The sequence below is a fragment of the Sitophilus oryzae genome, unplaced genomic scaffold (genome assembly GCF_002938485.1).
Source record: "Sitophilus oryzae breed Bouriz unplaced genomic scaffold, Soryzae_2.0 scaffold_1297_pilon_pilon, whole genome shotgun sequence".
In the NCBI taxonomy this organism is placed as follows: Eukaryota; Metazoa; Arthropoda; class Insecta; order Coleoptera; family Curculionidae; genus Sitophilus; species Sitophilus oryzae.
This window is the reverse complement of record NW_022145945.1, coordinates 11,413,050-11,439,811: the sequence shown is the minus strand read 5'-3', so window position 1 is coordinate 11,439,811 and position 26,762 is coordinate 11,413,050. Positions and strand designations below refer to the sequence as shown.

General features: G+C 33.0%; 1 protein-coding gene across 1 annotated transcript in view; it reads right to left on the bottom strand.

The window, feature by feature from the left end:
• Positions 1–26,762, bottom strand: part of LOC115874790 (nose resistant to fluoxetine protein 6-like) — an 86,788-nt gene that overhangs the window by 37,150 nt on the left and 22,876 nt on the right. Inside the window, exon 2 of the mRNA XM_030890067.1 lies at positions 18,546–18,757. Within this exon, the coding sequence (XP_030745927.1) occupies positions 18,546–18,757 (212 nt within the window). The remainder of the gene's footprint in view (positions 1–18,545; positions 18,758–26,762) is intronic.

Genomic DNA, 26,762 nt, shown 5'->3' with positions numbered 1-26,762 from the left:
AGAATTTATTTTCAGAATTAATTTTTACTGAATAAATTTTCCTGAGAACGGCGAATGGTATTTGGAAGTTTTTATTTTTACCTTTTAAATATCAATTTTTGACAAGTTTTTTTTGTCAATTTTTAATAATTTAAATAAGCGTCTGCCACTTCAAAGGCCAATGTAAAGCAGTTTTTTAATGTTATGGTGAAATAATTAAGTTAAACAAGATTCTATTACATATTCATTATGAAATGTTTATTGCATTATAACTTTATCTCGAATATTTTGTTAGAATAAAAATGATCCACGCCACTTTACACACAGGTTTTAACTTCCTTATATGTAATAATTCAGGGCTACGTTCAATATAACCTTTTTTCTTACATTGACCTAAGGAATATTATTGCGTCTGTATATGTACATATGTATATCTATATAATGTCCTGACATTTTCAAGAGAGTTTATATTAAACAAATATTACATGATCGAAAAAAAAAACGACGTCAAAGCTTGGAAGTTATGATTGATGTCATTCGCCTTACAATTTTACATAATATATGAAATGATGGCGATCTTCATTTTTCTAACTCTCAAACGCCATTTTTTTTCGAACGAATGATATTTCTGACAGTAGAACCCTGTGGATTGTGGAATATTAGCATAATTTGTATTCTAACGTAAATGTGTAATAATAAATCTTATGTCTTATTCTGTATATTACACATATTACTGAATACGACAAAAATATGATATATGATATACCGGGTGCCTCTCAAAACTGGCTCGCCCCTATACCTTTTTTATTTATACAGATAAAAAAAGAGATTTAGTATGTTGGTATATGACATAATTTAGGAGTAATTGACGTATTCAATAATTGTTTTTGGTCACTTCCTGTTTCACCTTAAATAACTATATACAACTTTTGATTTTTAAATGGCACCCTCGATATATTTCTGCTTTATTGGATAGAAGATGACACTCTGAATAGAATGACATATCATATGTCAACTTTTGACATTTTCGCATATGGTTTATTTGAATTTGTAACATGCGGTTCATAACGACAAATTGACTCGAAATACCAAATGTGTGGTACCAAATTATTCGTAAAAAAAATGTTTTTTACAAATATGCTAATGAGCCACCTCAAGCCACCTTTCTATTTGAAAAAAATTAAGAAATTATTCAGAAAACGATTTGAGCATCTTTTGACCGGCCAGGACAAGACACGAAAAACATTAGACTATCAAATCAATTTTTTTTACTCCTTGATTAAAAATGAGTGTTTTTAACACAGCCATGGCACTCTAGATTAAAATTTAAAATACGATTTTTTTAAGCGAAAATGTCAAAAGTTGACACATGATATGGCATTCTATTCAGAGTGTCGTTTTCTTTCGAATAATGTAGAAATATACCGATGGTGCCATTTAAAAATGAAAAGCTGTAGTTAGTTAAGGTGACGTGACCAAAAACAATTGAATACGTCAATTACTCCTAAATTATGTCCATATACCAACATACTTTTTTTATCTGTATAAATAAAAAAGGTATAGGGGTGAGCCACTTTTGAGACGCACCCGGTATATCATATATCATATTTTTGTCGTATTCAGTATATACAGAATGAGACATAAGATTTATTATTACACATCTATGTTAGAATTTAAAAATCAAAAGTTGTAGTCATTTCCGGTGAAACAGGAAGTGACCAAAAACAATTGTATACGTCAATGAATCCTAATTTATGTCATATACTAACATACCAAATCTTTTAACATACCGTTTTTATCGAAAATAATAAAAAAGTTATAGGGGTGAGCCACTTTCGAGACGCACCCGGTATATTACGGTTAAAGTCCGATGTCCGGTTAATGTCGATATTAACAGGTTAATGTTTGGGTTTGGTTTTGTTTTTGGTTGTTTTGTTGTGTGGTATTCTCGAGATTAACCGGGTAATGTCGATATTAACCGAATATCGAATCTTAACCGTAACATACAATATACCGGGTACGTCTCAAAAGTGGCTCCCCTTATAACTTTTTTATTTTTTTAGATAAAAAAAGAGTTTTGGTATGTTAGTATATGACATAAATCAGGATTGACGTATAAAATTACTTCCTGTTTCACAGGAAATGACTACAACTTTTGATTATTAAATGGCATCCTCGGTATTTTTTTACTTTATTCGATAGAAAATGACACTCTGAATAGAATAACACATCATATCTCAACTTTTGACATATTCGCTTAAAAAACATGTCGAAAACGTCTAATGTTTTTATTGTTTTGTCCTGGCCGGTTAAAAGATACCCAAATCATATTTTTAATCATATCTCAATTTTTTTTAAATGGAACGGGGTAGCTCATTAGCATATTTAGAAAAAGCATTTTTTTACAAATAATCTGGTACCACACACTTAGTATTTCGGGTAAAATTGTCGTTATGAACCGCATGTTACAATTTCATATAAACCATATGTAAAAATGTCAAAAGTTGACATATGATATGTCATTCTATTTAGAGTGTCATTTTCTATCAAGTAAAGTAAAAAATACCGAGGGTGCCATTTAAAAATAAAGAGTTGTAGTCATTTCCGGTGAAACAGGAAGTGACCAAAAACAATTAATTGAATATGTCAATCAATCCTTATTTCTTTCATATACTAATATACCAAATCTCGTTTATATCTAAAAAAATAAAAAAGTTTTAAGGGCGAGCCACTTTTGAGATGCACCCGGTATATGTATAGATAAACGATATTGTGCATCACATAGAATATCAACGAACAGTTAACAACACATGTGATAAAAATGCCTCGCAAAAGTCTTGTTAGATATTTCATATTGATGAAACATCTATAGACCTTTAAATATCTAAGTTAAAGAACATAAAGTTTTTTAAAAGAATGGGGTCACTTATGCTCATTGAGCACAGGCTATAAAATACACTTCTTTTCACTTTTTGCATTTTTTTCATGTTCCGGTACAAAATTTTGTTAGCAACCCCCAAAATCAAATTCAGCAACCCAAAAAACATTACAAATAGAAGAAATTAGAACACCCTCAAAACTTTCCCCCGTGAAGCTTTTTTGACTAGACTACATATCATAGTCCGGCAGCAGAACCCCGATTTTTCCCTGAAGATGCCAATTGTGGGATAAAGTTTTTTTATGACGGATTATTATAGATCTATATGTCTATTTTCCATATCCGGCTGATGACAAACTGTCACCCTTGGGGAAATCCAGATATACAGCGTGTCCCAAAATATAAGACATAAAAATTGATTCGATAGGTTTTTAAGCTTTAGGCCTTAATTTTTGTGTGGGTTGGTCAATTTATTGTTTATACTAAATATAATAATCATTATTATTTGCAATATAGAGGGTGATTTAAAAAAAATAAAACTTATACCTAATTTTATCCGATTAATATTTTTCTTGTTTTTAGACTTTGTATCTTAAATTCAATTCAACAATCGTTATTGGTATCAATAATTTTAGGTTAGCGTTCGAAGGTATTTGAATTACCGATAATTTTGTGTTTCCATTTCAATGATCCTGTGAAATGTTTAACACACATTTTTAATAATTTAGAATAAAGCCATAACATTGAGTTAATGAAGCCTCAACAAAAATGTTAGCATAGAGATATAGGACTTATCAATACAGTTGCTGATACTTTAGTTTGTAACATAAAGTATCAGTAAAAATAATAAAAATATCATAAACAATTGCATTCAGGCTCCATTAACTCAATTTTATTACTTACATAATTATGTTATACTAATTATATCTTTTTCAGGGTGATGAAGGAAAATGCTTAGTTTGCCAATATCAGTGTCCTTAATTAAAGCCTAATAATTATAAGCCCTGCAGTTCGCAGTTGCAAACTGTAGTTGGCCGTTCCAAGTTCATGAAATTTTAAATCTGATGGAACGACGGACTGCGACTACTGACTGCAAACTGCAGATCTTATAATTTAGACTTAAAGGTCTATCTCAAGGCAGAAAGAGAATTGAAGTGATTTCTATTTCAGATTAAAATTTGATTGTAACAATAATAAGTAGTTAAACATGAGCAAAAAGTGTTTTTTTGACTGGAAGTTTTCCTGTCAGAAGAAAAGTTAAAAACTTTTAATTGCTGGTGCACAACGCATAGAAACTATTATAAAGTATAGCAAAGTGTATCAAGATTGCAAATGTGAAAAATTTGAAGAGAAGATCACTACGGATAAGGATTTTTGTTTACTATATCATAGAGGTTGCGTGCGTTTCGACGTACACATCTAAAACACATTTGAAAAGGACCTTATCCCCGAACAATGCTATTAACAAGGCGGGAACTTCAATTAAGAAAATGCAGCGACGTTCAGAAGTGTCAATCTTTATCTTCATAGAATACGAATAGAAGCACTCACATCGATGGAGAGCGGCTTTCCGGTTTCGCGCTTTAGAAGACAACTCTAAGAAAATGGTAATTAAAGAAGCGATGTTGAAAACCTGTATAGAAAGGAATGATACCTGGGCTTCTGAAGTTAGACTAAGATTAGCGGGCTGTGTAGCAGACCTACATGCAGTAGACGCCAGATACCATCTGAATTGTCCAAACAGATTTATGGGCCGAAAAGCTGTTTTGTAAGCCAAACGACGATCAGACCAGAATAACGACGAAGAAGATATTCCATATAATCAAACCATGAAAAAACTACTGGCAGATAAAGAAAGAATTTGGAACTCAGTTGATATAAACAACATTTATTCTCAACATGGAGGACATATTCCTACGAGAAGCACTTTAATTAAAGCACTTAAAAATCAATGTGACGATCTTGTAATACTTTCTGCTCCAGGATATGCACATATCATAACATTTCCTAACAAAAAGGTGGCATCTTCCGATATATTACAGATTGATTCGTTGCTCTTGTTCAAGTGCCAGTCCGTGTAGCACAAAAATATAAGGGTGCTAGCTTGCTTTGCACAATGTTTTGTATGTGCCACGGGAACGAACATTGTTGCAACGAACTGACCTTCGCTGTACCGGCTTATCATAATGAGGATGAAGATGTTGTGGTTTCCGATAAAGAAGTTGATTCTGATTCTGAGGTTGATACCGACTGATAAACTTTAATGTTTTATGATATGCGTGTTTAAAATATTTACTCTAGTCTGTCGACGGAAGTAATGTTTTTTTTAAATACCCTGTATAAAAAATGTGTTTGTTTAATACATTAGGTATATACATACCTACAAAGTATAGAAAATGCAAAAATTTAATTTTTCGCTTTACCTTCAATTAACGTGAAAATATATTATATTTTTTTAATCACCCTGTATATAAGATCTTTCGTTATCACTTATACCTAAAAAACCTACATTATGAAATAAATCAATGCAAAACACATTTTTTCACGTTAAAAACACACAAAATAACTCGAATAACACTCGATTTCACATAATTGATAATGAATCACCCTGTATCTTAATTTCCCCAAAGATGCCACTTTGTCATCACTCGGATATCAAAAGTAGGACACCTATAGATGATAAATCCGTTTTCAAAAAAACTTATTCCCAAAATTTGGGTTTACCCCAGCGGCTGCCGGACTATCAGTGGGATTTAAGTTTTAACTGGACGGGCGGGCGGGCAGTTAATTTAAAGATATCGGAAGACTGGTTGACTTTTCAAACACGCAAGACTTTTGTAGATAATGGTGAATATCCTGTAAAAAATCGACGGTTCTCTAATACCGCATGTTGTTTTGATTGATGAGCGAGACTGGTCTTAGTCCCGCGGTCTTGGTCTTGCACAAAAAGCATGACCAAGACCAAGACCAAGTCTAGCGTTTATCTGCAAGACCAGCGTACAAGACTCTTGCGGTCTTACATTTTTTACATTCTTTATTTACATCCCTTTTTTATTTTCATCATCTTTAGAAATGACCACGAGTAGTCGCCACTACCTTAGGTATAGATAACTTTAATTCTGTAAACTTTGGTATAACTACCTATATCAAGAGGTGTTTAGAACAAGAGTGAATGTTTGAAAACACCCTGTATAATAACTAATCAATACAATTACCACCTCCACACTGGCCATATAAATGTATACTCAGCTCAGCTAGTTTTATTATATCTTTAAACTTCATATACGATTGATTATTGCTCAACTCTGATGCATTTACCATTTGAAATATTACAAGCAAGCGTTACTTAAGTTTTGAAACCTGTTATTTGGAAAATCGTAAATGTTTGCACGATAGAGTTGATTGCTAATTGAGTTTAAGTCGTTTATTGATTGCAAATACAATTCTAAGTGAAAGACGTTTCGATAGTTATGAGAATGGCATACGAGTTACTACATTATTTTTAAAATGTTTTTTGCCGAACAATTTTACAAAATTAATAAAATATATCAGTAAATCACACACAATAATTTATCACTGAAACAGAAATTTAAAAACCAAGTATTTTTTGTCATAATGTGTCCAAAATTTTTTTGTCATAATGTGTTCGAATCCAACTAAAACCAACAACCACCTTCTCAGTAGCTTTTGTATATCCAAAAACTACCCAGTAGATCCAGTACTATGAGGATATATTTAAAATGTTTAGTAACATACGATTTATCACCTTGCATATTTATAAGAACATTGTGGTTAAATTGTGAAATTTTCTGCTGTTAACACTAAAGGTTAACACCAAACCAACCCTTATAGTATTGATACACTCATCGACACGAAAAATGGGGACCTTAAATTTTTCATTTATTTTAAAGATTTATACAGGTTGTACCAGGCTGAGCGTGTATTAGAAGTTTCTAGAGAAATTGTAGTTCTAGGTCGGAGAACATACTTTTGCACATCACTGTTTCACAACGAGATCTATTGATTAAAATATTTTCAACATGGAGGGCTTCCGGAAATACCTAAAGTTGACAGAGCATCTTTCTTATTTTAAATAGGAATCCCTATTTTTTATTACATACTTAAATTCTCTGCAATATTTTATGAATTTTGATATCAAACACTCTATGCCTAACATTAACCGTTTTTTGAGAAAAAATATATTTAAAATTTTTGGAAGAAAAAAACAGCCTGTCCAAAAAATCGGTTCAATCCTCGGCATAGGTCCTCGGTTAAGCCTAAATGAGAAATTTAATGATTACCATAGTCACTGTGGCATAAAGAGAAGACATGTAGCTGTCTACTTCAAAATATAAATTGTTCGAATGTTATATAATATTAGCCGTAACTGTCATGGAATTGAGCGATGAAAAAATATCATAAATCATTTTTTTCAAATGGAAACACACTTTTTTTATTTCACTAGTGAAAAGGTTTTTCATTTCATTACTTTTTGATTATACATGTTCCTATACCTAAAATAAATAATTTTTAAGTTATTTAAGATTTAGTTTTGAACAAGTTTTGAAGTGTATTTTTTTCTCGATTTCCTTCCTTTGACATTAAGTGTCAAACCATCAGACAATTTATTTCCCTTTGTCGAAAAACTAATTATTTGAATTTCGTATATTATAAATACTGCTGGTGAAACTTTATAAAGGGGAAACTTTATGGGAAAGCGGAGAGGTACCTCAGGACTTTTGCAACGCGAATATAGTGAATATATTTAAGAACAAAGGAAGTGCATCAGACTGCGGAAATTACCGGGGAATTTCACTACTGGATATCGGAGGAAAAATTCTTGCAAACATTATGTCAAATCGCTTGCACCCACATATAGAAAAAATCCTTCCAGAATCGCAAACGGGTTTTCGCACCGTTGCACCGTCGATTCCATATTTTCCATCCGCCAACTACAAGAAAAAGTAAAAGACTATGTTGCATTAATAGATCTAACAAAAGCCTTCGACTCTGTGAACAGAGATGCACTTTGAGCAATTATGAAAAAGTTCGGTGTACCCAACAAATTTCTTACAGTGTGTAAAAGCCTCCATAACAACAACCAGTCAAAAGTGTCACATCATGGATCACTGAGCGATCCCTTCCTGACAAATACAGGAGTTAGACAGGGATGTGTCTTAGCGCCTCTCCTATTCAACATATTCATGGCAGCGGTCTCCATTATAGTGGACAGCAAACTGCAGGAGAGAGGATTGGGCATTAGATACAGATATGACGGCGGTCTGTTCAACATAAAAAGACTCAGGGCAAAGACACGTACGAAATTCATCACAGAACTTCAATACGCTGATGACTGCGCTCTAGTCTAGAAATGTTGAACACATATACCTGGGCATACGCGGCTTTGGGTCTTAAGCTAAACATCGACAAAACCAAAATCATGTGCACTCCCCCAGAAGATCATAACAATGCTATAAAAATCGGAGAAGAACTATTGGAATATGTAGCGGAATTTAATTACCTCGGCAGTTTGATTTCGGAAAAGGCAAATATCGACTCTGAAATTCAACACAAGATTAGCAGCGCCTCAAGGGCATTCTGGAAATTAAAAGACAGGGTTTTCTACAATCATGACTTGAGTACAAAAACAAAACTTGCAGTGTACCGAGCAATTATAATCCCCACCATGTTATATGGGAGCGAAGCCTGGGTGCCGTACCGCCGTTACATGAACGCATTAAACAAGTTGCAACAGAGACACCTTAGACAACTCTTAAGAATCCGGTAGTTCCATCATGTCTCAAACGTATCGGTCCTTGAAAAAGCTAACTGCGATAGTATTGAAGTTATGGTTACAAAATCCCGCTTAAGATGGGCTGAAGAATGCAAGAAAACGGCATACCAAAATCTCTGCTTTACGGTGAGCTTGTAGACGGTAAGAGGAGACCGGGTGGACAACTCAAAAGGTATAAGGACATTTTCCACGAAAACTTAAAGGGGATTAATATCCAGAATCATTAGGAAGAAGCAGTTAACAATAGAACTCAATGGAGAAGAATTGTAAACTCGGCTAACAGCGACAACCAAAAAGGAAAGAGGCAACAAAGCAATGAGATTTTTGAATGTCCGGAGTGCGGTAGGCAAATAACATCACGTATCGGGCTTTTCAGTCACAGAAAAGCTCATGAAAGAAAACGCCTTGCGTGACCATCTTTTGATGCGTGTCGAATACTCGTCAGCGAGTAATGGCAGTATGTATAATATACAACAGTATGTATATTATACATATTATGTGTGTATAAAGCGTATTTATAAAAAAAATATATCTCGTATTTTAGTGATAGTTAATGGCAATATGACATGGCCAGATATAGTTTTTACATGGCGATGGCGTGACGTTTAAAGTCATAAGCTACTGTACGTAAAAAAACAAAAAATATACCCTTTAAAACTAAATCTTAAATAACTTATAAAATCATTTATATTAGATATAGGAACATGTATAATCAAAAAGTAACAAATTAAAAAACCTTTTCACTGGTGAAATAAAAACAGTAGGTTCCCATTTGAAAAAAATGATTTATGATAATTTTTTAATCGCTCAATTCCATGACAGCTACCGCCATTATTATATGACATTCCAACAAATCAATTTTTGAAATAGATAGCCACATGCTTTCACTTTATGCCACGGTAGCTGTGGTAATCACTAAATTTGTCATTTTGGCTATACCGATTTTTTTGACAGGCAGTTTTTTTCTTAGGAAAATTTTAAATATTTTTTTTCGCAAAAACAGTTATTAGGTATAGAGTGTTCAACATCAAAGTTCATAATATTTTACAGAGAATTTAACTATGTAATAAAAAATTGGGGTACCCATTTAAAATAAGAGTGTTGAGATAAGTTGGCTGTCAACTTCCAGTATTTCAGGAAGTGCCGCCATATTGAAAATATTTTTAATCGATAGATCTCGTTGTGAAACAATAATGTGGAAAAAATCTCCGATCTAGATATTGTAGTTCTTTAGAAACTTCTAATGCACGCTCAGCTTGGGACACCCTGTATATTGTGTTCTAGTGGACCGATGTTGATGCTTTTTAATCAATTTGTATCTAAATTATTTGACTTTTTAGTACCTCCTTCGAAATTAAAAATGAAAATTGCCGTTTGTAAATTATACGGGAGGGAGAACTAAATGTTGATATTTTGGTGAAAGTTTGAAACATCCTGTGGAGTACGTTAACAAAGGGAAGGAATTTAAAAATCATCTTATCATCTAGGGGTATCTTTTCTGGATAGTTTGTTTTTTGATTCATCTCAATAGCTTTTTTTTGAAGATATTCGCTCTTAAGCTCACGGCCACACAGAAAGCGTTTTTAGCGTTTTGCGTTTTTGCGTCTCAAGCGCTTTTTGCGATTTTACCGTTAAAAAAATATTTTTTATTAACTTATTGTTTCTGGTAAAAAAACCTTTTTTACGCAAAAAAAAATATTTTTTACGCGTAAAAAAACTATTTCTTACACGTAAAAAACTATTTTTTACGCGTCAAAAACTTATTGTTTCTGGTAAAAAAATCTTTTTTACGTGTAAAAAAAGTATTTCTTACACGTAAAAAACTATTTTTTTACGCGTCAAAAACTTATTGTTTCTGGCAAAAAAAACTTTTTTTGCGCAAAAAAAAATATTTTTTACGTGTAAAAAATTATTTGTTACGCGTAAAAAACAAATTTTTTTAGACGTCAAAAACCTATTGTTTCTGGTAAAAAAACTTTTTTACACAAAAAAAATATGTTTTACGTGTAAAAAACTATTTGTTACACGTAAAAAACTAATTTTTACGCGTCAAAACCATTTGTTTCTGTTATAAAAACCTTTTTTACGCAGAAAAAAAATACTTTTTACGCATAAAAAACTATTTTTTACGCGTAAGAAAATATTCCCTTAATTTATTACTTTTTCAACATTTCATTAATAGAATCTTCCTAAACAGTAGATATTCTCTATAAAAATATTTTTAGATAATCCCTAAACGTAGATAATATCCTAAACTGAAAAAAATGCTATTACTATTTAATTTATTTTTATTGTATTATTAAATATTACGTTCGCCTATGACGGGGTCTCATAGAAAACGCTAAAGACGCTACAGAAAACAAATTGATTTGTTTTCATTTGCGTTTTTTGCGAGACACGCCGACCGCTAGACGCTTTTGGTGGGGCCACTCCTATATAATCCTGTTATTTTGTTTTAGACGCAAAAGACGCTTCACGCTAAAAACGCAAAAAACGCTTTCTGTGTGGCCGTGCACTAACATTTTTTCGTATTTTTTACATGAAAACCATGCCTTTGTTTTTGGTCCGAGTCAACAGACCTAGAAAATACTGTTTATGATTGTCTGTTGGGCAGTTTCTCTAGCACATATGGGTTTAAGTCCAAAAGTTAATCTCTACCATGATCAATTAAAGCAACAATAGCCGAGACTTTAGAACTTAAAACCATCTCTACTAGAGTAAACATCAATAAACAATAATAATATGACTTTTCAATGACAGTGACATTACAAAAACAATAAACACTATTTTATAAGTGTGTTGATGAGAACCCGAAATAAATACTAAAATTGCTGTAAATCATTACTGTCTTATTTAACAGCGAATATCTCCAATAAAAATAAAGCTATTGAGATGAATCAAAAAACAAACTATCGAGAAAAGACGTACCTAGATGATAAAATTATTTTTAAATTCCTTGCTTTGTTAACATATTCCAGAGGGTGTTTCAAACTTTCACCAAAATATTAACATTATTTTTGACCTCGTATTGATAGACAGAAACTTTTTTAAATTAGAAAAATACATTAAAAAATCAAATAATCTAGCTAAAAATTGTTTAAAAAATCATCAAAATCGGACCACTACTAGAACAAAATATATTAAACTTTAAAATACATCAAAATTTTAAGGCGCCCGTTTTTCGTGTCGGTTGTGAATAGGAGAGTGTATCATTATCACATTTAAAACTTACATTGATTTTAAGCGAGTTAATTCTTATAAAATTTTATTAAATTGTGTCAGATTTTTTTATATTAAACTTTTAGTTTAAATATATTTTATATTGAATTTTTTTTTTCTTAAATTTTAATACCAACTTGTATCTATATTATTTCCTTGTTTAGCCTTGTAGTTCCAAGTCTTTTTTAGAGAGAATTAATTACAAAACATCATTTTAAGCTGTTGAATGGTCGATATCTTCTTGTCATTTTAAGGTCATTGAAAACTTCTTGTTGGAACGGCAAATAAAAAAATCAATTGTCGTTTGACCAGTAACCATTTATAGCAGATTACCCTGTACTAAATGAAATAAAATACTTCCTGTATTGTTTTCTTGACAAGATACACGTTGCACGGTTTTGGTTTTTAACCTGATGACGCTTATCTCAAGTGAAAATCAATGAAAATTAAAATTAATTGTTTCGCAACGTTTATCAATATACAGGGTGCCTCAGAAATAAGTGCAAGTATTTTAACTGGTAGTATATAGTTCAACCCCAGAAACACGCTTATGAGGTTTTTTTCAAGAAAAAAAAAATTGAAAATTCGAAATTTTTTGAAAAATTTTTTGGAATTCTTTTTCAATTTTTAGTTAAAAAACATAATTTCTTAATAATATAGCAACATGGGTATTAGATTAAATTTACAATAAAGAAAATCTAGAAAAGATTCAGTGGTTCTCAAAATTTTAGCAAAAAATCATTTTTTTTGGAAATTTTCAAAGTAAAATTACTCCGTTATTTTGAACTTATTTGAAAAACGATAAAGAGAAAATATGTTTCTTTTATCGAGATCTACCACCTCTTAAAATACTTGCACTTATTTCTGGGACACCCTGTATAGACAGATTCTATTTGTAAAATTATATTGTAATTGTGTTTCTTAGTATCATATTTAAGTGTGATCTATAAATATTCATAAATATGATACTAAGAATCTATGCACCAAAAAATGCTATAAGATACCTTGGAGTTTGGCTTGATTCAGAACTTAATTTGGCGAGCATATAAATCAAGTTATACGAAAGGCGGAAAGAACTTTGACCGCACTGGGTAGGTTGATGCCTAATATAGGAGTACCAATTATTGCTTCCAAACGAAGAATCCTAGCCTGTGTAGCATATTCTCACTTGCTGTACGCTGCACCAGTGTAGCACTTTGCAATTAACAAAGGAATAGGGCATAATAACAAAGGGATATAACATAGGTATAAGGCAAAAACTTAAAGCTGTACACCATAAATTGAACCTCCAGATCTGCAGTGCATATAGAACCGTCTCCGCTAAAGCATTAAATGTCGTAACCAGGGTACCTCCTATTCACCTGCTTGTAGAGGAGAGAAGAGATAATTTCAAATGACATCAAAACTAGAGCCGCGAAACACACTGATGAATAAGTGGCAAAAGGGGTGGGATATCGACAGATATGGTAGATGGACACACGATCTCATACCAGACATTAATGCCTGGTTATGCAGAAGTTTTGGAGAGACAGACTATTTTCTAACTCAGACTTTGACAGGGCACGGATGCTTTAACGGCTATCTGTATAAAAAGGACCAAACCAATGCATGTATTGCACGGAAGTTGAGGAGTATCGAACACAGACTATTTCTCTGTAATGGGACAGTGGCGGACAAGTTTTTAATGCCAACAATATGATGCTAAGTAGTGAAAATCGGGGAAAATTACATATAAATGCATTCGGAGAAATAGTGCAGACCAAAGAGAATAGAATGCGGCGCCATATCGAAGTATCTAATCTATCAAATCCAGCTGAAGTAATGCGCAAGCGGTTTCCAGCTGGGTAGAGCGTTGGAATGCCAGGAGGGTTTTTTTAGTCGGTAGAAATCCGACACTACCCAACAGAGTGTCGCATTATGCAAGATGTTTCCCCTCCTCCTCAAAAAATAAATCACGCTTAGATAGCTTTTGACGTTAAGTCACCGGAACTGTAGTTCATAATGTCTATATTAGTTCTAATTAGTTTTTTAAACCTTTATTAGGAAATATTTTCTATATAGGTGGTATAAACTATATTAGTTTACACTATAATAGAAAACGAATTTTTTATTGATAGCAAAGATATTTTTATTTCTAACAACCAATTAGTGTTTCTAGAAATAACAATAATATATATCTATCTTTCTTGAGTTATAACTCATCATTCATCATACAGTCTTAGGGCTTTGACAAAAGCCAGTATCTGAGACGATTTTACAGAAGTTAGTTCTTAGTTCTCCATCTTCGATATCAGTCGTACCAGAATTTATGTTATGATGTGTTCAGGTGTTTCCCTATCCTCCCCACACAATGTGCAGTCGCCGTCTTTTCTTAGCTTCAATCTACTGAGGTGTTCATTGAGGTATCCCGTTAAAAACCCCTTAATAATTGTCGTAAGTAATTAATAATCTCTGATTTTCTTTTGGTTGGGGAAAAAAGTCCTGGGAAATGTCTTCGAGTGTCTTAGACCGCTGGAGGACCAGGTTATGAATGGAGTCGTCCAGGTTATTGAGTTCTACTTGAAGTTGGTCTACGCTTGGGAAGCAAAACGGTTCTGATCCAGTGAGTCGAGTATTCTGGGTCCTTTTCTAGCTAAAGCATTCGCTTTTTCATTACCTTGTTTCCCTTGGTGGGCTGGCACTCAGAGTATGAGTACTTTATTTTCTTTGCTTAATTTCTTCAGCTTCTCTAGGCATTCTTTGACCAACTTCGAATTGATGGTTACTGAGTTGACACTTTTTAAGGCTGCTTGACTATCGGATAAAGGATTGATTCTCACTATACCTTCCGTTTTTCTTCCGTTTACATAAAATATTATATCATGTAAATGAATAGGACAATGCACACTATCCGTTCCGTTTCCCTTCCGTTCCATATCCTTTCCTTCCATACATTTTTTTGGCGGAAGGGTTGAAGCGTATCTGAAAGAGGGTTGTCAAGTTCTTACATTTATACCAGCTCTGTAAACATTTTGCTGATTTTTATTTATTATTAACTCTTAATTAAATCTATTACCTTTTTAAGGAGATACAGATTTTTAAAATTAAATTTTCGTAATATAAATTGTGCAATAAAAAGTATGGAACTGATACAGAAAGGAAGCATACGTATAGCGTGAATATAATCAAAAATACGACACGAATATCAATGGATAAGGAATGGAAACGGAAAGTATAGTGAGAATCAACCGATGGTTCACATGATGGTTCATGATATTCTTGCTTAGGCAGTTTCAGAATGGATCAATTAACCACACCAAAAACATCTAACGATAATGGAAACTAAGAAACAAAAGTCTCATTAATGCTGATAGAAATAGCGCGTGTGATGCCGCTGTATAAACAAGTAACTTTACATTACACATGTAGACTCTGATTGGAAAGTGTAGAAACTATAGAGCACATTATTCCCTGACCAGCTGGCTACAATACCAGCTTGCATAAATATTTTTTTTTTTTAAAATAGGAATTCTAATTTATTTAATCTCGAACTATCTCTGATGTACAAGCAACAGTCTAGAAGCTAATTCAACTGGTAGCTTATGTAACTAACATTTCAGGAAAAACCTTGTTTAGTTATTAAGTAAAGCAATTTGCAAATTCCAGCACTAGAACTTTGAATCTATTTACCATACAGCAATAATTTATTGAAATAAATAAAGACCTTGTAATTGTAAGTATGTTTACGATAACTTGCAATTTCCTGGACTAAAGCTCTAGATTTTTCACAGAAATTTGTAAAAATATCAGAGGTGCCGTAACACGTGCATGTAAACAATTTTCAGACAGGACCTCGTAGAGTGACATTGAAAGTAAAAGTTGAACAACTGACCTACAATCGAGTTTAATAACCTGGTCACCCAACACGTCCTTTCTCGTGCTGTTCCCCTTTCTTCAGCTTTATAATACTTTAGCTGTGACGTAACCTGTAACGTAAGCTCGTCTTTATTGTCTTTCGTAGATATATTGTTGTTATTCCGCTTATTGATTCATTCTCTGAACAATATGGTTATTGTCAAAATTGGCCAATAACAAATGATTCTGAGTAACACTTTTATTGTATTAAAGAAGTAGATCATTTACAAAGTGTTTTCTGAGTAACGTAAACTCATCTTTTTATGGCCTTTCGTGGATATATTGTTGTTATTCCGCTTACTGATTCATTCACTGAACAATATAATTTGTTGGAAGAAATGGCCAATAACAAACAACTTTGTGAAATTCTTTTATTGTAATAAGAAATTAATTTACAAAGCGTCTTTGAAGTACGATAAAACAATTCAGAAATTATGACCCAGGGCTTATAAACATAGACAGATTATTTAATTTTTCTCAAAATGTTAATAATAAAAGTTTTTCGTTTCTAAAAGTTTTTTATTACTTATTTCTATTCTCTTTCTATATTCTAAAATGGTTAATCCCGTTTATACTTTTCCAAATTTCCATACCGTTTTAGAGAAAATTACAAAAAAAAACATGAAAATAAGCTTGAATTTTTAGTCCTAAAAATTAAAAGGCGTTTCTATGGTAATACAATTTCGATTTCATTCTTTGATAGATTGTTATTGATAGAATTTTAATTAATGTCATATTTGTTGCTGTTTTAAAATGTTAAACAAGCACAAAATTTATTAAGTTCAATCATAGAGTTAATGCTAATAATAGCCTAACGTTTTTCATCGGTTCCGTGTGGATAGAAAGTCTAATTTATTTAACATAATTTATTTTACACTAAGTAACAATACAATAACGATAAAACTACTTAAAGAACTTTTTATAACTTATTTACAACTATTTATCTAAAAAATAAAATTTATCTTGAATTTAGCGCGGCAATTGTACGCGTCGACCGATCTGTTTGTTTTCCCCAGGCCCCAAGCGTCGGCGTCGGTTTAAGCTAAGGGTTTAAGTATGAGAGAAACAGACAATAAACAGTCTAGATTTTTCTATTTGTGTCTAGCCATTCCATTCGTTCTCGAATGGGGGCGGGGCCAGGTTAGGCCGACATCAATAGTTATAAATTATAATAATAATTATTGTTATCGGAAAATGTGATACTACAGTAAAAATATGATATCAATCAAAATAAATAATAGCCATCTATCAATGAATGAAATCGAAATTGTATTACCACTCTGATTACCATTGAAACTCCTTTTGATTTTTAGGACTTGATTCATGTTTTTTGTAATTTTTTCTCTAAAACGGTATGGAAATTTGGAAAAGTATAAACGGGATTAAACCATTTTAGAACAAGCAAAAAGTTTTATGAAAAAGGCATTTTTCTCAAAATGTTAATAATAAAAAAGTTTTTCCTCTTGTAAAGACAATACGGAGACATACTGTATAGACAAGTCCCTCAAGAATATACAAGGAGTATATTCCTCACTACCCAGCTGAAATCATAATCAAGTTTGAATTACTGAGTCAAATTACAGGTAAAACTGTACTATCCCTAGTGGACGTTGAAGACATTTTCAGATAGGATATTTTTATCCCATAAAATAAACTAAAACACTTTTATCAAGCCGTGCTTATATAAGAATACTGAACATAAAATTGAAAAATTGGAGGACATGACATGTAGATTGTAGAATATATAGGTAAAGTTATGAACCGCGAGATCTATTCTGTCCTCCTTTCTTGAGTTAATAACTCATCACACAGTCTCAGGGTTTTGACAGAAGTCAGTATCCGGTTTTTCAGTTGTACCAAAGTTTATGGTACGACTGATATCAGTGGATGTCGGGTGACATATGTTCTGGTCTAGTTAGTGGAATGTTCGCTCCTTTTCTAGCTAGATCATTTGCTTTTTCGTTACCTTCTATTCCTTAATGAGCTGGCCCTCATAGTAGGATTTGATTCAGTTTATCTAGGCATTCTTTGACCAACTTCGAATTGATGGTTACTGAGTTGATCGCTCGTAAGGTTGCTTGACTATTGACTATCGGTTAAAATGGCTATATCTTTTTTCCGATTGTTCCTAAGCATTGTACGCATAGTTCCTACAAGTTGGTACAATCTTTAGGTAGCGTAGATTTCCTGAAGGATATTGCGGTAGGTGCCCATTGGGGTATGGAGTATTTAGTTTTCAGCCCAAATACTCCTACCTTCCTGACTTGGTTTTGTAATAATCTGTTGTAACCAAGTTATTATATGGCCTTTTAACTGCTGAGAAAACATTTTTCTCTTTTAATTATTTTATTGCTCAATATTACAGTGAGGTGTTTCTCAAAGTTGTACACACACTCTTAATATGTCATCCACTGGGAGTTGGAGGAATTGAAATTTCCTTTTGAGAGTATTCCAAACTCCTGAGCTGACAATTCTCCCAGTAATGTTTCCGTCAATAACCATTCTAATCATTGTCATATCTATCAATGACAATGTGCAGTGGTGTTAGGTCCACTGACCTCCATTGCTGCTCTTGGTCATGTCCTCATGGCTCCTTTAAATGCAGATGCATGTTAGTTTCTGCATTTTTGAGAGGTTTTGCCTTGCTGTGCTGCTCCATAAGTAATCATGGGTCTTACTATCATGATATACATATCTAGCGCAAAATGTTAAAGACGCAGCTCACACATGACATACATATAAGGTCCAGTCATAATTACAGTTCAGAAATACAATACTTACGTAGATTTTTCTTAAAACGGATTCATTGGGATCATAAATCAGAGATTTCGGATCCCTGGGTGATTCTGGTGCGGGTACGTCTGCAGACACCGTAGCTATGCAGTACTGAGTGTGAAAAGGCGCTTGAGTGCTGAGGCATTCTTCGAACTGCCCGAACTGGGCTATGCCTCCTCTCAGGAGCCCGTTTACCGATTTTGCTGTGGAGTCACGCACTGAAAGAAAAAAAATATTAGAACATCAACTTTACTATTTAGAAAAATAGAGTTCTTCAAAATATACTTATTGTACATTGTACCTATATATGTAATGTAAATCACAAATCGTAAGAATTTCGGACATCCATTGTCGTCATTTTTTTTTAATTACAAAACGTTTTAGTCAGATTAACTGATCTGATTTATAACACTCACTTAGTATCGATTTCGTTATTGAATCATAGTCTACTACATTCAAAAATTGCCTTAAGTAATCAATACATGTCGTCATCATACATATACAGTATGTATCTGGATTGTCTTTACAAGAGAAAAAACTTTTTTTATTATTGACACTTTGAGAAAAATGCATTCTTCATAAAAATTTTTGCTTGTTCTAAAATTGCCTAATCCCGTTTATACTTTTCCAAATTTTCATACCGTTTTAGAGAAAATTAAGGAAATTGTAGTACCATAGAAACGCTTTAGGACTTTAGAAAATGCAACTACATTTTCATATTTTTTTTTAAATATTCTCTTAAATGGTATGGAAATTTGGAAAAGTATGAACGAGATTAGGGGAAGCCGAGGGAATTCCGCGCACATAAGCAAAATAGTTGCTAGATTGATGTTACTTTTTTTTATGAGGTAATTTTTTGTATCAGGAGTATTGATACAATATACAAACTATTGCAACATCGAAAATTAAACATTTTTGTTTTGTTGTACCTATTAACACAAAAAACTAAAAATGTGTGACTGCGCGGTATTACCCGGGCTTTTGGGTAATACCGCGCATGGTCTCGGGGAATAGCACGCATTGAGGTATTTTAAGGCAGTTTAACAAGACTTTATTGTACATAAAATACAGGTATAACACAAATAATAAAAAAGATGATAGTGAGAACAAAAGTAAAGATACATTATTGTATATTAACATAACAACACATTCTAACACAGATATTTATATAAAAAATAAACTGTTACCTAGCAACAGTAGTCACAAAGGTAGATTTTTCCTTTCTCCTTTCCACTACAAGCAGCATGGGCCCACTTTGAGTAGGAATTACAGTGATACCAGACCTCGTTGTCCCTTCCAAACTCTCCACAAATTAAACAGATGTCATCTTCACGGGTTGGGAAAGGATCAACTTCGTCGAAGTCATCATCAACACAAAGCTCGCTTTCAGAATAACTCTCAGGTTCAGTATCATCGTCATCAAACTTAATATTACGAATGTGCTTTGGCTTCTTGTTGATTTTTTTTTACTTTCTAAAGTTGTTGAGAGTTTACTTTTTTTCAATACAATATTTGCTTCTCTTTTCTGCCTTTTGTCTCTTCTCTTTTCCTTTATATTTATATTACTTGCTTCTTTTTTTCTCTTTTCTCTCTTCTTTTTTCTTCCATAGTTTCCAATTCTGATTTAAGTGCATCCGCTGACCATTTGTTTTTCTCTGATGCCCTTTGGTATGTTCTGGGCATCATAAACTAAAAGAAACAAGCTATAAAAAAATAAAACAAGAAGAGTGTACATTTGGGGTAATACCGCGCAGCGCGTTATTGTTTGTTTTGGTTTGGTTGTTTTTGCGCGGTATTTCCCCGGGAACCGTTTTTTTACCTAAAAATTTATTTTAGCAAAATTACTTACATTTTATTGGTGATCGCTTGCGATAACACTTATAGGTGCACTGGTAAGTGGAAATAAAATCAAGCTGCTTTTAATAATCACAAGAACTACTAACTATCAACCGATTAAATTGCCGAAAAGATAGATGAAAACCCCATCTAGCACTAAAATGTTCGTTATTGGTTAACGACTGCCGGCAATTATTCCAAACTTTTGGAGCAAACTTCATATGGCTTATGCAACACTTCCAGTCTCACAGCTGTGTATTACTATGTTGTAGTTTTTTCTACAGCGGCGTGCGCGGAATTCCCCCGTGCGCGGGATTCCCCCGGTTTCTCCTAAACCATATTAGAAGAATCAATTTTTTTATGTAGAATGCATTTTTCTCAAAATGTCAATAATAAAAAAGTTTTTCCTCTTGTAAAGACAATCCGGGGACATACTGTAGACTGAAATCAAAAATTTGAAATGGTTTTGTGTCAAAGGTTTATCAGAAACTGTTTTATCATAATTTCTTCTAGAAGAAAATTATTATTAATTTAAAAAAACAAAAATTCATAGATTTACCATTCAGTCAAATAACTATACAGTAGACATGTAACAGGGATTTTTACCACGAGACCTTTTTTGCGTAAAAAACTGAAGCTATATGTATATCTTTTCAGTCAGTAGTTTTATACATTTACAAACAAAAAGTTATTATTCTTCAAACCAGTTGAAAAATTTGTAGGTGGCGCAGCCCGCAAGTAAGAGGCATCATCGAAATCAAAATTTTCATGTGATAAGACACCTAGACGACCTAGACACCAATTTTCATCTAAATATCAGAAATAATTCGAACGAAGCATTGTAGGAAATAAATTTATACGAACTATTTTACTTATTTTTATCTGCAGAATAGACTGCCAAAGCTTCCCGGATACTTTTGGACCAACCTGTATATCTTCATGTAATACATAATAGGAGCCTGATGCACAAGTAGAAAAAAGATTGATATGTCCATTTTTTTTTCTTCCAGCAATTGTATTAAAAAAAATGAACACAGCAACAGTGCAACAGTGCCTAAAATATGTTTGTATGTTATAAAAGACAGGTTTGTGATGTAAAGAGCAAACACAAACATTCGGATTCTTGTAATAAATTATGTAAGGAAACACACATGTGAAATTTTCATCAGCGGTCGGTTCGGTCGAGTACCAAAACCAAGAAGAAAGTGCTGCTTTTGACCGAAATGACGTAACAGACTCACCTGATAATCCGAGCTGAGCCACTTTGTTTTAAGGTCATCGAAAATAAAAGTTCTCTTCCTTTTGAATTTAATCAGAAGCCTTGAAAGGTGCGAATATTAAACAAAGTTATAGGTATAGTGATGCAATTTATTCTAGCATTTTGCACTGTTTTATTTAATAACTGTAATTGTTTATAAGTACTTATTTAGTTGTATGGAAATTTAAAAAGAAATGCTAAAAATTCTTTTAAGGACGTCGAAAATAAAAGTTTTCCTCTTTACAACTTCAATAGTAAACCTTGAAAGTTATAAATACCACAATAAAATTATATAGATATGTAATTTATTCTATTTAGTTCTACTGTTTTTAAGAAAAAAATATTTATTATGGTTTGTAAAATGCTATTACAGTTTTAGCTAGTACTTATGAATTCTCAAAGAATGAGGAAGATGCATATATTTTATTTTTCGTCAGAAACTGTTCAATTTATTAGAATAAATATGTGTAAATGCAAAAAAAAACTTTTTTCTTGAAAGCAGTACCACAATTTTATAAAACGGGCCATTAAAATACTATGGATAACGCAAACGACGCCTCGCGAATTGAAACGATATTCTATTGGTCTGACGTCACCCGCCGTTCTCGTCGACGCGCGATGGCCAGCAGCAGCCAGACGTGTTCCGTTTATTTATCTTTTAGCGTTGGTTGAAGGAGCTTTTTATGCTTTTTTGTGCAGTTATTATTTGTATGTCTTGTGTGTTCTGAGAATTTTTTAAGTAATGGCAGATTCCGGGTTTGTAAAAGCACAATAAGATAACTTGCCAAAAGTCGATGCTTTTATGTTGGCTGCTTTTTAAACGGTTTTATTTAGCTCGACCCGTACGGTATTTATTATTTATTTGTTTGGGTCAAAATTAGAAATTGAAATTTAAGTACCTTCCTGTTGTCAGATTGATCTGAAATTTGGTACACACCTTTAGTTCCGATGACAATAAAATATAGTAATATCAATAACATTGTAAATCTAAGATGGCCGCCGGTACAAAATGGCGGATTTCATATTTTTCCACAACCCCCTCAATATGGGTATCAAATGAAAGGGCTACACTAGTAGAATACTGTGATTATGACAAAATTTAAAATCCAAGATGGGCGTCGTTACAAAATGGCGTATTAGGTGAGGGCATGAGTAGTCGTGTCCAGAACAGTTGTGTCCAAGATTGTGTGACGTTAGAAGGACAGATAAAAATAATAATGGTGCACTAAATGAATTAAATAGAAAAAGGAATATTCGGTAGGCATTTCCGTTAAATACTAAAAACTAGAAAATAAAAAATCGGTAAAAAACTTTTAAGTTAATCGGTTTTATCTTATGTGCACTGAAAACTGGAAAAAATTAATAACAATTAGGTATTTTGAACTTCTAGTTCAGAAATATTTTAGTACTAGGCAGAATAGCTTTTAGGCATATTAGACTGAAATAAAAACGTGGAGCCCCTCTGAAATCCTACCTATGGCAAAGCATATATTATCTTTATACTTTGGTAGATCATGAGCTCGGCGTTCGCTGGTGAAGCCGCCACGGCTGGTTATTGATTGTCAAAATCTCCAGTTACGATTATAGTAAGTCGATGCAATCCACAATTAGTATAGAAGAAAGTATTACAGCAATAGTTAATGGGCCCCACGTTTTTATTTTAGTCTAATATGCCTAAAAGCTATTCTGCCTAGTACTAAAATATTTCTGAACTAGAAGTTCAAAATACCTAATTGTCAAAGATCGCGCACACTATACCTACACGGACCAGTACGGACCAGCACAGCACAAACCTGCATCCTGCATGACATCGCACACTTTACCGCCACAGACCAGCAGCATAAGCGAGAGTTTCGGAAAAAGTACAGTTGTCAAGGCTCAACTACTAGAGCGTGCAACATAAAAGTATTGAAAATGAGTAGTTCAGAGGAAGAAATTATTATTTTAGCCATGTTGTGTGAAGAAGAGGAGGAAGAGAAGGAAGCTAAGAAAAAAAGAAGATTTTGGGTTCACACTATAAATCAAAAGAGAAAGCAATATGGCGAATTTCATCATTTGTTTCCTGAATTAAAAAGATTCGAAGAAAAGTTTTTCCAATATTTTCGAATGTCACAAATCAAATTTAATTATTTTTTTTTGCTATCGACTCCCATATTGCATCTTTTCTTTCTTGGTCTCTATATATAAAATGCTTGGCTCGTATCGCACAGCTCTGAATACTTTTGTACCAGTAAAATAAGCTTTTTTTCATTCATATTTAAAACGATTTAAAGGTTCGAACAAAAATAAACGAAATCTAACCTACATCATGCAACTTGAGCCAGCTAGCGTACTCGAAATACTGACAAACCCTTCAATATTTGCATGTTTGTGGAGGTGTGCTGGTTCGCCGGTGCGCACATTAGGTCGGACCAGCACGACCAGGCATAAATATTGCCGGTCATATTTGTCCCTGACCGACACGACCTGTTTTGACGGTCGTGGCTTGTGGCGGTACGTGCTGGTACTGGTCTAGTGTGCTCTACTCTATTAAATAACACGGTCACCTTCACCGGTAGATTTTACTGGTCTGGTCCGTGCCGGTCCGTGTAGGTATAGTGTGCGCGATCTTTTATTATTATTTTCTAGTTTTCAGTGCACATAAGATAAAACCGTTTCACTTAAAAGTTTTTTTTACCGATTTTTTATATAAATACAAATTCCCAATTTATTGGTGCTGAATTACGAGGAAAAAAACAGAGAGGTATGTAACATTTATTCTTTGTAGTACTGAGGCATATTTAAGTATAAGTAGGTACCTACTGTTACGAACTTTTATATAGTTATAAATTAATGTTATAAACTTATTTTTCAGATCAGGTAGGGAGACGTATGGAGATAATGCTGTAGGTTATGTAGAAGTGAAAAGAGACAAAAATATTTGTTTAGTACGTGGAAAAATAACTCCAGAGCATAGCCTGAAAAAGAAAGTTTTTTTTATATATTGACACCCCTTTACCCTTGTTATTTTCAAAGATTGTTTTTTTTACGAAATTATAGGAAATAAATTGTTTATCAGTAATGAAAATATTATACAAGGTGTCCCATAAGCAAAAGCCAAAATTAAGTTACTTTTTTAAGGGAAACACCCTATATATTTTTGGATTCTTCGGAAATTTCTAGATATTCTAGATATATTTCATGTATAATATCCTAGACCTATCTTCAAATGTTTACGAAATATTGACAGTTGAAAAGCGAAAAATACCTACAATTTTCTGCACCACCTTTTTTGTATAACTAGAATTAATTTTAATAGAGAGTATATGAAAAACCATGCAACTTTTTTATTTAACATACAGACATATTTAACTGCAAGTTTTCTTCTAAAACTTGCAGTTAAGGCTGTATGTGGGTGTCAAAATATAATGAATAACCCTGTACATTCAAATTTCATATACCTATATAAGGCAATATACATAAATATATGAACTTACATCAAAATGATCTTCACAACAATAAATCGTAAAAATAGAGGATAATTTAACGTTTTTCTTTTTATCTCTTCTCATGGCCTTGGACCATTTTTTTCTGTTTTCGCTCATCCATTACTATTTATAAATATCACTAATTACTGATTATGTATTAATTAACACAAATAACTAAAATTTTGACTCGGATTCAACAGCGTTTAAAAGCAAACTATGTAAAATAAACACGCGTCTGGCTCCACTCAACCAGAAGAACGGCGGGTGACGTGACAGCGGCAAGGCGCGATAGAGAGCGTTTGCCCGGCCATTTAAATTAACAATATTTAATTATTTTATATTAGAGTCATTTCTTAACCGATATCAACGATTTTTTTTGTTCAATTTGTAATTATATGAACTATTTTTTAAAACCATTATTTAAAAACATGCATTTTCCTCATTACTAGAAATTCTTGTAATTATTGTTGCCTCAACTACTCGTCAAATTTCTTGCACTATTATATTAATGTGCGCCTTTAGTATTTACAGGGTAATTACAACAATTATTTTTCATAGACTAAACATTTAAAAAATTTTAACAACTAGTTAATGTTGATTTGGAAATAATTATTGTTATTAATTATAAATTATTTTCGACTAACTTCAATATTTTTCTAATGGCAATACGTGGGTATGTCAAGATCTTTAGGTATGTGTATGATCAATTAAAATATGTTTAAGGCTTTCTTAAAATATTTAAATTAGATTTGTTTTTCCCTCAGAAAACCATCTAAATCATCAGTCTAATCCTTGTCTGGCTAAACAGCTCCCATGTTCGTACAGTGGACACCCAGCTGAGTGATACTATGAGGTTAATATCAGGCACCATTAAATCGACCCCCACCCAATCCATTACCAGTCTTCTCTAACATCCCTCCGCCTTATGTCAAACGAAAACTAGCCCTAAAGAAGAAATCGCAGAAGTGCTCTAATAACGGGCAACTACCTATACACTATACACCAAGACAGCACAGATCGCACACTAAGATTGAAATCCAGGATAACAGCATGGAGATTGGGCCAAGACCTTCTCAATACCAATTTTACTGTTGCAGAGGCTTGGCGTCGGGAATGAATGGAGTCTACCCTGACTCACTCTTCACTTGATGACCCAACTGTGCGACTTTCAGGTTTTAACCTCATCAGAAAACTGGGCACAACGCTCAACCGAATCCGAACCAATCATGGTAGATGCATGCAATTATTGGAAGCATAAAGGTTGATTTTCACTATTATTTTAACCAAAGTAACCAATTCCGTATCCGCTACTTTCCGTTTACGTGAAATGTTATATCATGTAAATGAATAGGACAATGCACACTATCCGTTCCGTTTCCGTACCGTTTCCATGGTTACGTCTTATAAAACGGAAACGGCAAATATAGTGAGAATTGAGAATCATTAAATGGAGTATTACTGACTCATAACACTAATAACTAAAGTGAGAGTGACCGATCAACGTTAATTTTTGAAGACTGTGTTAGTGGCCCGGCCTTTAGCGTCTAACCCAAACTATGAGCGCATTATCGATATAGTAGATTGCGTTCATACCTATATACTGGCGCCAAAAATTTAAAATTTGTGTATTTGAACAGAATCTTAATCTTTCAAGTTTATAAT